At 47.3% G+C, this 12,761-nt stretch overlaps 1 protein-coding gene across 5 annotated transcripts in view; it reads right to left on the bottom strand.

The window, feature by feature from the left end:
* The window catches only part of CCDC33 (coiled-coil domain containing 33), a 154,606-nt gene that overhangs the window by 61,751 nt on the left and 80,094 nt on the right, over positions 1-12,761 (bottom strand). For all 5 annotated transcript variants that reach the window (XM_083630314.1, XM_083630315.1, XM_083630316.1 and 2 more), the window contains one exon: positions 2,249-2,368. In XM_083630314.1, coding sequence (XP_083486440.1) covers positions 2,249-2,368 — 120 coding nt within the window. The remainder of the gene's footprint in view (positions 1-2,248; positions 2,369-12,761) is intronic.

Below are 12,761 nucleotides of genomic sequence, written 5' to 3' on the forward strand. Positions count from 1 at the left end.
GAAAAATAATAATTTTTTTATTTATACCCTGCCCTTCCCGGTTCAGAAAACCAGGCTCAGGGCGGCTAACAACAAATTTAAAACAATTGATGCAAAAAACAACAACAAAAAAACAGCATAAAATACAGTATAAAACGTGAATAACAATCAATTCAGAATTCTAAAATCAATTTAGGGGGGAAATCCATCTAATAAACATTGGATGATCACCAGGGCTAGCTGGCTAAGTTAGTCCTATTTGGGCCAATGAGGAGACCAGGGGAGAATTAGCTGTGGGATCCCAGAGCGGGTAATCTTCATAAAAAGGGGAGGGGGAGGTAAGGAAGGGGAATAAAAGATCAGGCTAAGTTCAAATTGAAAGCCAGGCGGAATAGCTCTGTCTTACAGGTCCTGCGGAAGGAAGTTAAATCCTGCAGGGCCCTGGTCTCATGGGACAGAGCATTCCACCAGGTCGGAGCCATCACTGAGAAGGCCCTGGTGGAGGATAATCTGAGTTCCTTAGGGCCCGGGACCTCTAAACTGTGATTATTCATGGACCTTAAGGTCCTCTGCGGGGCAGACCAGGAGAGGCGGTCCTGTAAATACGAGGGCCCTAAGCCGCAAAGGATTAGAAGAGGATTGGACAAATTCATGGAGGAGGGGGCTGTTGAAGGTGGCAGTGGACTCTCCTTCCCTCGAGGTTTGGATGCAATTTGGAGGGCCACCTGTCATAGAGTCTTTCCCTGTTCCCTATTTTGCGGTGGGGTTGGGCTAGGTGAGCCTTGGGGGGATGGACCTTCCAGCTTTAGAGTTCTGTAATTCTGTGATTCTTGGATTCTGTGACCAACACCCATCAGTCACGATAGCTCTGCTGTGTTTCGTGGTCACAGGTAGCAGTGCTTCTGAATACCACTTGCTGGAAGAGAAGAAGGCTCTTGTGCTCCTGTTTTACTTGCTAGTTTCCCACAAAGGTCATCTGGTTGGCCCCTGTGATGGGGCCTGATCCAGCAGGGTTCTGCTTTGAAAGGGCAGGTGAGCAGATGAGGAGAAGGAGTGCTGGGAAGTTCACAAACAGTGGGCCCCACAGTGGAATGTGGACCTTGGCACATGCCCAGCGATGTAGACCTGTGACTGTACGCCCAATGCCTGGCCTGCAATGCAGATCGGAGCTTCTAGAAACAAGATAGACCTTGTTCAGGCAGTTGGTGGAGGAGCGTGTGTGTGCTGCCACTGTCCCTGAAAAGAGCTCTGCATTTGTTATGTACTGAGTTGAATAGGATCCAAAACGCAGCAGTCTGATTGGCCCTAGAACAATAGGATTCAGAATGCAGCAGTCTGATTGGTCCTAGAACAATAGGATCCAGAATGCAGCAGTCTGATTGGTCCACAGGAGCCACCCAATCCAGCTCCAGGTGGAAGTGAACCCGCAACCTGATTGGCCTACAGGAGAATCCCAGAATTAGCCAATCACATGGGGCCCATTGTGTAAATAATGTATATAAAGCAGAAATTCTGGGGGAACTTCCATTCCTCCTCACCACTATAAGCTGAATAAAGAGCATGAAATCCACTCTCGACTCCAAGTATATTTCAGCATTCACTCTTCATCCGACTCTTTTTTGGGGGGTAGCGGGCACATTTGGAATTCTGAGAAAGTGCCATGGGTGCCAGTCATAAAATGGCTGCTGTGAGGTTCATGGCACAAGAGAAAATGGCCGCCAAATCCAAAGAGGCAAAGGAAAGAGGCAGGGCCACAAAACAGTGCTGGTCTTCCCATCCCACGTCCACCCATCTGACCACACACACACACACACACACTCACGAGGAAAAAAAGGCACCTGCATCAGTTGCCACCACACTCAATTGCAGAAATAAGCTCTTGTCACCTCTCCTGGAATATATATTTTCCAGGTGAGTCCACTACCTCAGATATATCTACTTAATCCTCTCCCTGCTGTTTGTGTGCTTCTTTTTCCTCTCTTTTAGTATCTGTTTCCTTTTTTCATATTGTATTGCAGGACTGAACACCTTAATAAAAATTACTGCAAAAATAAAAAATATAAATTGATGCAGTTCTAGCAGTCGAGCTGCTTGCTTCAGGAGTGTCCTTACTTTCAATGTGCTCTGCTTTTGTACTTGCAAATCACCGGATGTTGCAAAGGCACCCAAAGTTCCCAGTGATTTCTAACTTCAAGGGAAATACGGCTCTGTAGCCCTGCCGCTAGACCTTCCCATATCTCACGTAGCTCAAGGAAAGGGAGTCACTCACCTCTTTTCGGGGCACCATACTTGTCCAGGGCTCCTTGATGGTCCCCAGCTGCCCCACCAGTTCTGGATCCAGGACAGGAAGGCCATCTGTGGTAGATGATGTCAAAAACAGGTCTGGCCTCTGTGCAATAAGAAATGCAGAACATTACATTGCTCATTATTGCATGGATAATGGTTACTATTTTGTATCAATATTACAGTGGTGCCTTGGTTTACGAACTTAATCCATTCCGGGAGTCCGTACTTAAACCAAAGCGTTCTTAAACCAAGGCATGCTTTCCCATAGCAGTGGGGGACTCAGTTTACAAATGGAAAACACTCAACAGGAAGCGAAACATGTTCTTATTCCAAGGCTAAGTTCACAAACCAAAACACCTACTTCCGGGTTTGCAGCGTTCTTAATCCAAGTAGTTCATAAACTAAGCTCTTCTTAAACCAAGGTCCCACTGTATAGGACTAGTTGCATTTTTTTATGTACAAAGCCCTGAAACCTGTGTATGGATGAAGATGCTGTTTTGAAAACTAAAAAATCATCAAATCATGACAACCATCAACATCGTTAGCTTTATTCAAAAACATCAGACACTTCTGCGGAAAACTGTCAAGGCAGGACTACAGGGTGGTAATGGTCTGCAGGACTGGGAGACAAGGTCAGTGGAGAATCAGGATGTGAGGGCAATTGGGAGGGGGGGAATTCGGTTCACTTTGCATTTAGAAAGTTAGGGTCTCAGTTCGGTCTCAAAGATTGCCAACTGATTTTCCTAGCTGTACTGCTGGGTCTTTAACAGTTAGCAGAAAAAGCATCAATTGGTGAACACTGGCTTGTCATACAACTATTAAAAGGTGTGCACGTCCGACTTGGGAAACTCTAGTACACATGTATGTACTTGCGCAGACCCCTTTCTTGAAAAGAATAAGGCAGGGGTCAGCAAACTTTTTCAGCAGTGGGCCACTCCACTGTCCCTCAGACCTTGTGGGGGGCCGGATTATATTTTGAAGGAAAAAAACAAAAAAATTCCAATGCCCCACAAATAACCCAGAGATGCATTTTAAATAAAAGGACACATGCTACTCATGTAAAAACACGCTGATTCCCAGACCGTCCACGGTCTGGATTTAGAAGGCGATTGGGCCGCATCCGGCCTCCGGGCCTTAGTTTGCCTACCCATGGAATAAGCCATCACATCCTCCTATCACTGTCGGTCCCAGATCAGCGACAAGGTTGGACATCTTGCTTTTGGCTTGGGAGCGACTGCCTCTCCTCCCTTGGCAGGGCCCTACAGATCAATTAGAAGCTGCTGTCTGAAGCTCATCAACGGTGCAAACAAACGACACTCGGCAGATGGTCCTTAAGCAAACAGGGGTGGCTCTCTAATTGGAGCGGATTCAGCGAGCGCAAAAACTTCAATCATTCCCGAAAGGAGCCAATCTCCACCAGCTCCCTTGGCATTCGTTGACATGCCCAGCAAATGCGTCCGACTCATTTCCTTGTAATGCATCCCTAACTCGCCAAATTGGCCGCTGCGGGTGGCTGGTGGCAAAGTGGCCCTCGGAGCCTCCTGCCTCCGTGACTAGAGGCCGTGATGCCTCATTAGGGCTGCCTCAGACTGTAGAGGCATAGTCATCGTGGTTTAGTAGCCAATGATAGCCCTCTTGTCCAATAATTCGTCCAATCCTCTTTCAAAGTCTTCCAAGTTGGCGGTCCCCATGGGCGTAGCTAGACGGGCGTGGGGGGCAGCTGCCCCCCTAAATCAAGGAAATAAAACACTTAACTGACCAATTATGTTGCAGATAGCTAGGTTCTGCCCCCCTCCCCAAAAATCTCCATCTCTTTCTTATCGCAGTTTCCTTAAATCTTTGGGGTGTTTGTTTTTGCTCCTAACAAACTCTTCGTGGGGTATTATAACAGGAGTTGTCTGTGCTGTGTTGCGACCCCCTCTTTATTTCAAGCCAAACTCTGTGTCTAAAAAAGCTTTTTATCTTGCTGCCCACCTTCACTAGTGGGGAGTTGTTAAAGATTTTAAGTTCTCTACCGCCGTTTTGGGGAGTAAAATGTCTTGTTTTCAACAGTCTCTCTCTTTTGGGAGAGTTTGGCACTGCCTCGCCAGGTTTTGGGGTGTTTGTGTTGGAGAGGGAATTAACCCTTTTGTGCGGAGGTCCTCCCTGCTTCTTGGCTATATACTTTGTTTTCTCGCTTTGGGAGACCCCTTATCGTGCTACCATGGGCTCTGCCCTCAGGATCCCCCCCTGAGGTTGGGTGACTTACGCCTTGTCGCCCGTTTCTGCCTCTCTCCAACACCGCGTCTGCCTCGAGACAGCAGGAACACAGATCCCCACCCAACTGTAGGCGTGCTGCTCCGGAAGTCCCTCTACATGCTTTGTGAAGAAAGACTGCCTTTTACTTGTCCTGCTTCTTCTCTCGCTCAGATCCTCTTCCATCCCTGGACTCTGTGCTCACGAGAAGGATGTGTAGAGTGAGCATCTGCCCAAATGGTGGTAGGGGGATGCCCTGCTGATGCCCTTGTTGACCAGCGCCTTATTAACCACCAGCTGGATCTTCTGGGCCTTCACATTTCATTCGGCTGGGAGGTCTTTGACCTTGGCTGAGTGCCCTTGGCATTCACAGCAGTGGGCCCGGGCGCCAATCACGACCCAGTTTGTACGGACCCTCGTGGGGAAGAAGCGGCTCATGCAAAATGCAACAGTTTATCAGGCTCCTTGCAAATGACACCAAGCGCACAGATGGCGCCCAAGGTGGGCTGGAAGGATACAGATGACTCCAGTCCTGCACCCCACCCCACTTTTTGCCTGACAAAGACAGGGCAGGTTGGCTAGCAGTGCTGCACATGCTCCTAATTCAATTAGCTCTCTCCTAAACCCTCCTCTGGGAGAAGTGAGTGGGAACGGACAAATGTTCTTCCACAAAGACGTTCATTTCAGTGTCTCTGTGTGTGCATGTTCTGCTCCGCTTTGCCTTGGCCCTGCTGTCTTCCACTCATTAGCTGCCTAACAAAGCGAGGCTGGCTCAGTCCGTTTCCATTCGGCAGTCATTCTATCACTCCTCTGTAATTTCTGCAGCAATCAAGATTTTCTAAGGATGCTGAGCCAAAGAGGAGGGGGAAGGAACCTGGCAGAGAATAATGGAGAGCCCACAACCCACCTCCATTCAGGCACTAGCCTTTCATTTCCTTCTGTAATAATCTCCCCCCTCCCCCTTACTGTAATCACAATGGCTCTTATATGTGCAAGCTAACACAGCTGCAGGATTGCTGGAGTTGCTTGTTGCTTGCTCACTCACTCACTCGCTTGTTTGCGTGCTCACTTACTTGCTTCTAACCCCACAAATTTCTGTGCTGGTCCATCCCCTGGCCTACAAGCAGTGGAGGGCAGGATGCTGCCTTAATTTGGGCCCAGCCACTGGGCCCAGCTCACTCAGTAGCAGTGGGCAACATTCAAGTAAGCTTTCCTCAGAGTAAAAATGGGAGTGGCAGTGGGAAGACAATGAGTGGTCAGAAGGAGAAGACAAGGAAGGCGTGTCAGAAGCTTAAGAGATAATAGGGCTTAGTCAGTGGGGAGAGTCTGTGGCTGAAAGAAGTCAGGAATCGGGGGCAGGAGCTGAAGCTGAAGCTGAATCAGGGAGGCCAAGAGGCAGAGATGAGTCAGGCTGGTGAAGAGGCACGAGTGTCTCCCCCTCCTGCTGCAATGAGTGTTGGGATACTGCCAGGAAGATGGGGGCATCAGGCAGGCCCCCAGCTGGCTCCAGTCACTGGCCGGTAGCCAGACGATCACCGGTCTCCCTTGGAACAGCATCAGTCAGTGACATGAGCCTCAGATACATTTAGAGACCTGTGCACGCTCTATCAGCAGAGTGAATAAATCTTCTCACAGTAGAACAGGCGGACAGAGCCATGTGTAAGCAGTACAGTGGTACCTCGGGATGTGAACAGGATCTGTTCCGGAGCCCCGTTCGCATCCTGAAGCGAACGTAACAAGTGGCAGCGCGTCTGTGCGTGCGCGAGTCGCTTTTTGCCGCTTCCGCGCATGCGCGTGACGTCATTTTGAGCGTCTGCGCATGTGTGAGTGGTGAAACCCGGAAGTAACGTGCTCCGTTACTTCCGGGTTGCCGCGGAGCGCAACTCGAACGCGCTCAACCCAAAGCACATTCAACCCGAAGTATGACTGCATATTACAGCATTTTATTCAGCAGCAGGAACAAAGGGAAAAACATGTCTGCTTCCCTTCGTGTCCAGCAAAACAGCAGCAATGCATATACAAACGGAAGTTCCCAGCAGATCTGTGCTGGAAGTAAGCAGGCATGTGACACACAACAGTCATGCCTGTACCCTTTTAAGGTGGAACGGAACTATATCCTAACAATGAGATCCCTTCCCCCTTGGTCTCCCAGAAGGGGGCAGAGGCAAGAAGAGGGCAGAGGAGAGGTTAGCTTCACAGAGGCACAGTCTCAGATTACTTGGGCGAAACCCCTGGAAAAGAGGAGACTTAAGACAGCTGTGGAGAGGCAGGGGCTTTCAGTCTCAGCAACTGATCCATAGGGCAGGACCCACCAGGGATGAGCTGCTGTGCTCATTAGGCCTGACATTCTGTCATGTCTGTGCAGATCCTGGTCTTGCTAATAAAGAGTTAACTCCAACATGCACAATGCGATTTACTCACTGGCTCATCAATGTATTATGAATAAATAAATTATAACTTGGCAACAGTACCTAAGGAAGCCATTTCAGCTGGACGAAGACTAAACACACACACACACACACACACACACACACACACACACACCTCCACTAAGAGGATGAAGATGTTTGTGAAAAACAGCCCTTGTTGAGAATGAGCGTGTGAGGTGAATGGCAGATAAAATTAATGGACTATGCAGAATTGGACAAAATGAAGGAAGGATTCGAAACCTGCGGGACCAGAGATTCACAGAAGATTGGAAGAAGTATATGAACTATTTGAAGAGCAACTGTAATCAACAAATTACGCTGGTAGGACCACAAGAAGTTTTGTAAGGAGAAATATATGAAACGTTACAAAGTAGAAAAAGAATAGAGATACCAGCTATGAGACTTAAATGTAATAGGGAAAGTAAGAAATGTATACTAAGAGATCAGATTGGAAAATTTTCAGACGAGATTGATGGAAGTCAAAAAATTGTAGAAGATGTAAAAGTATGTTTAATTACTGTTGCATATGTTAAAAATTTAATAAAAATTAATATATAAAAAAAGAGAATGAGCGCGTGAGAGAGAGAAAGATCTGGTTTGCCAGGATGTAAAGAGGCGTAGAAGTGGGAGCCCTGCAGTCGCCCGTCAGATAAAGCCAGACGTCCGTGTCCCATCATCCCTGGGCCATGCGGGGCAGATGGGCTTGAAGAGGTCCAAGCCTCTCCATCCCTGTTTCAGCCTCTCAATCCCTAGGGAGCTCAACACAGAGAAGGGCAAACACTTCCTTGCAAGGGTGCCTCTTTGCTCTCACGTAGGCTCAGATATATTTTAGGGCTGAGCTGAAAATTCTCCAAAATATTGGCGTACCAGTGGCCTGGTCACCTGCTTTTGTGGTAACAGCAACAACGATTGGTCTGTGTAGTGTTCTTCTGATGGAAGTGGGAGGGTTCGGGGGGGGGAGCCACTGATTATCAGTGCCAGACTCTATTATTATGCCCCTTTGACTTCACCCCAAACCCTGAAATCTCCAAAGTCTTGTAAGAGAGCTGAACAGCAGCAAAACAAAAGGGGAAGCTCATATCATCCTAGCCCTCTTTTATTTCATAGAAACACAGTGTTATAGATTGTAAGGGGTACCCAAGGGTCATCTAGTCCAACCCCCTGCTATGCAGGAGTCACAACTAAAAAGTCCCTGACAGATGACCATCCAACCTCTGCTTAAAACCTCCAAGGAAGGAGAGTCCACAACCTCCCAAGGGAGTCCCTTCCACTGTTGAATGGCTCTTGCCACCAGAAAGGTCTTCCTAGGATATAGGCAGAATCTCACTTCTTGTCATCTATTGAATCTATTGGTCCAGGTCCTCCCATCTAGAGCAGCAGAAAAGGAGCTTGCTCCATTTTTTGCGTGACAGCCTTTCAGATATTTGAAGATGACTACCATATCACCTTTCCCCCAATATTTCCCCCCTCTGCACACATTCCAGCTTTTCCATATCCTTAAATTGTGGCACCCAGAACTGGACACAGGGCTCCAAGGCAGGATAGAGCAGAACTATTTGTATTCAAAGCAAATATCGCACACAAGCCACAGGGTTCCCATGCCCTTTTGTTCTGCGGAAATGAAAGCCAGGTAGCACTACCCCCTGGAATGTCCCATTGCCTCAGTGAAGCATGGAAAACACAAAGGTAAACTAGAAAGGATGCCAGATCAGGTCCTTCCAGATGAGACAGCAGTATGCTAGCAACAAGGAAACAGACAGGAGCAGAAAAAAAAGTTTTTTTCCTTCCAGTAGCACCTTAAAGACCAACTAAGTTAGTTCTTGGTATGAGCTTTCGTACCAAAGGAGCAGTTTTCAGATACAGTGGTACCTCAGGTTACATACGCTTCAGGTTACATACGCTTCAGGTTACAGACTCCGCTAACCCAGAAATAGTGCTTCAGGTTAAGAACTTTGCTTCAGGATGAGAACAGAAATCGTGCTCGAGCGGTGTGACGGCAGCAGGAAGCCTCATTAGCTAAAGTGGTGCTTCAGGTTAAGAACAGTTTCAGGTCAAGAATGGACCTCCGGAACGAATTAAGTACTTAACCCGAGGTACCACTGTAACTCCCTGCATTGGGCACCAGTACAAATGTGGGGTGTGAAACACAGAGCAGTCAAATACAACATTCCTAGAGTGGACATAAAAAGGGGATGTCTAGATCAGCCAGTCGGAACTTCCTGTTTCCTCCTGGGCTGGGACAAACTTCCTCTACATGTGAACAGAGGTGGGCGTGACCTCACCTGTGCAGGTAACAAAATAGCACAGGAGAGGCAGCCATCTCTCTCTTCTCCATTTTGCTTTTGTTGAAGAAGGATCAGCCTGATAGATTCCAAGTGTATATATTTTGTAATTTAAGTCTGCCTTCTGGGATCCATCTGTGAACAGGATGTGTGAGTAAACTATTTTATACTTTTATACAAGACTGTGTTGTGTCTATTCTTTTTATGAGAGAATAAATGGGAATTACCAGGAAACTTATTTTAGAGGCTTGTACAAGCCTGGCAAACCTATCCGCTATGAAAGTTTAAAAGGGGAATGTTACTCTGCTAAACTGTAGAACTTGTGTTAACAAGTTGGGAAGGATATAATTAAACAATATATCCTCTCCTGCCTCCCTGAACATTCCCACAATATACATGTTGTAAACAGAACACCTAAAATATTGGCTCACTTCATATTAGGAATGAGGGAGAAATTTGGTCCATTCTGCATTAAAAGATGATGCTCAAAGTGACGTCACGCGCATGCGTGGAAGCGGCAAAATGTGACTCGTGCACACGCAGATGCGCCATTGCGTCTTATGTTCCATTCAGGATGCGAACGGGGCTCCGGAACGGATCCCGTTCGCATCCCGAGGTACCACTGTATATGAAATGGTTCTAATTCATTTTAACATAGGATATTTTTAATACACATTTTTATTGTGGGTTTTTTTTTAATTGCTACATGGCTTTGAAATGCTACCTGGGAAGTGATTCATAAATAAAACAAGATCAACAAATGGCACCACTCTGCAGGCAAAGTGACAAAAAAACAACAACAGTCATTGTTGTCAGAGAGTAGATGCCCAGATGCCCTGGCAAAAGACTGCTCTCCTCCACCCCAAGGGAAAGAGCGTCTCTCTTTCCATCGTCAAACATTATCAGTTTAATTTATGTTCTCTCCCCACCTTTCTACAGCCCACTGGGCACTAAGGGACTTGTCAGTAGCTGACACTTTAAAGCAAGTCGCATCGCATGATGGGGTGTTTAATTCTACTGTTATCAGCCGGGATTGCCTTTTGTGTGTTTTTCTTCTTCTAAAGACCACCTGAAAACCCCAATTTGTTACTTGGTTAAAACAGTTTAAAGTGACAGCGAGCAAGGAAAAGAAATGTAGGATCAAAAGTGCTGTTTCTATTAGATTTAATTAAATCCCCCCAAATGGTAGTTCATACCATGCAAATGCAGATTTTGTGTCGGTTTTTTTTGGGGGGGGGTTCTGGTTGTGGAAATGTTGACAGTGCCTCATAGGAACATAAGGTGCTGCTGTATGACTCGTTCGGTCCATGTGTCAGCTACTCTCGAGGGTGAAAAACGTAACACAAGAAAAGCCTGTTGGATCCGGCCAGTTGCCCATCTAGTCCAGCATTGTGCTCTCACAGTGGCTGAACAGTTGTCTGTGGGAAACCAGTGTGGGGTGTGAAACACAGAGCAGTCAAATACAACATTCCTAGAGTGGACATGTTTAGACATGAAGAGGGATGTTTGTCCAGGCAGTAGATAAACTTCCTGTTTCCTCCTGTGCTGGGACAAACTTCTTCTACATGTAACCAGAGGTGGGTGTGACCTCACCTGTTCAGGTAACAAAAGCACAGGACTTGCCACCACATCTCTTCTCTATTTTGCTTTCGTAGAAGAAGCATCAGCCTGAGATGCTCTCTTGGCCAAGAGAGGACAAAGGAACTATCTCCCTATGGGATAGATTCCAGGTGTATATATTTTGTAACTTAAGTCTGCCTTCTGGGATCCATCTGTGAACAGAATGAGTGAGTAAACTCTTTTATACTTTTATACAAGACTGTGTTGTGTCTATTCTTTTTAGGAGGGAATAAAAGGGGAATTACCGGGAAACTTATACAAGCCTGGCAAACCTATCCGCTGTGTAAGTTTAAAAAGGGGAATATAACTCTGCTAAATTATAGAACTTGCTAGCGCAAGTTGGAAAGGATATAATGAAACAATATATCCTCTCCTGCCTCCCTGAATATTCCCACAACCAGCAAGCAGGATTCAAACTCAAGAGCCACTCTCTCTCCTCTGGCATTCAGAAGGATTGCTACCTTCAGATGTGGAGGCAGAGCTAGTAACCATCAATAGCCCTCTTTTGCATGAATTTGACTAATCCTCTTTTAAAGCCATCCAAGTCGGTGGCCATCCCTGGTTTCAGGCAGCGGACATTCCCAGCCTCACCTGGAAATGCTAGACATTGAACCCAGGACCTGTTGCATGCAAAGCAGATTCACTTACAAACTCAGCCATGGCCCTTCTGCATGAGGAGAAAGAATGAAAGGGTGATGGAGGCAGCGAGCACAACAACTCAGGAGATTTGTGGCCTGGTACATGAGAATGTGTCTCAGTTAGGCTTGCCATATGTCAGGAAAATTCCTGGCATGTCCTGGTTTTCAGGTGTAAAAATGGCTTTGGGAACGCGATGGAAAAACCAGCAGAAACAGCTCAAAAAGCTTAAAAATCACAATTTTGGAGGGAGGTTTCCTCCAAAAAGCTCAATAATAAAAGCTCACAAATTTGGCAACCCTAGTCTCAGTGGAATGGGGAGGCATGAAGAGGAGGCTGGAACCTACAGAGCTCATCTTTTTCTCATGCTTAGCCGAACCAGCATGTTCCTCCTTTGTAAGCTCCCTCTGAGTTGTCACTCTGAATTGATGGGCAAACCAATCCTGCTAACATACGCAATTGCTCCCACTGGCTCCCAAGTTCGGCGGTGAGTGCCAATCACTATGCCACCACCTACATAGCACCACCTACAAAGAAGAGGAAGGATTCTGTTTGCTTGGGGAATTGCTGGGGTATCTAGAAGTAGGGGGGAAACGTGAGGAAACCTCCTAAAAGGGGCAGTGGCGTAGCGTGGGTTGTCAGCACCCGGGGCAAGGCAAGTAATTTGCGCCCCCTAACCCGTGGATTTGCGCCCCCTAACCCTAACCCCCAGATGTTGCGCCCGGCCCCCCCCTGCACCCCCCACGCTACACCACTGGCCTTATCCACTCTAGCCTGTTGCCATACCAAGGCTTGGTTCTGTGTGTGTGTGTGTGTGAAAAACATAAGAGCAGCTGGATCATGGCCCGTCTAGGCTGGCCGACTAGATGCCTCTGGGTAGCCAATAAGCAGGACCCGTGCGCAAGAGCGCTCTCCCCAACTAAAAATCCAAGGGCGCAGAAAGGATCTACAGGTGACTCCAACTGCCTCTTGGATACCAGTGATTTTGGCACATTTTAAACCTTTCCAAAGCCTGCACTCTTTACACCGACCGCCTGCCAGGTTGCTCATAAAAAAAATCTGATGGATTCTGGGAGGTTAGCACTTAAAACGGTCCAGTTCATCGCAAAGCTGTGATTGCTTGAACCCGCGGCGCCGCTTCCCACCGCCCTCCTCCCTTTCCTTTGCGCCGCTAGCAACAAATCCATTCTTTTCTCCATTGTTGCTAGGGCCGATTTGCTGAAACAAGCTTTAAGGGCAGGATTGAGAAGCTGAGCTTGTCACCTGATATTCCCCCCCCCCCGCTCCCTCGCTT

Source organism: Podarcis filfolensis, assembly GCF_964270895.1.
Source record: "Podarcis filfolensis genome assembly, chromosome: 9".
Taxonomy (NCBI): domain Eukaryota; kingdom Metazoa; phylum Chordata; class Lepidosauria; order Squamata; family Lacertidae; genus Podarcis; species Podarcis filfolensis.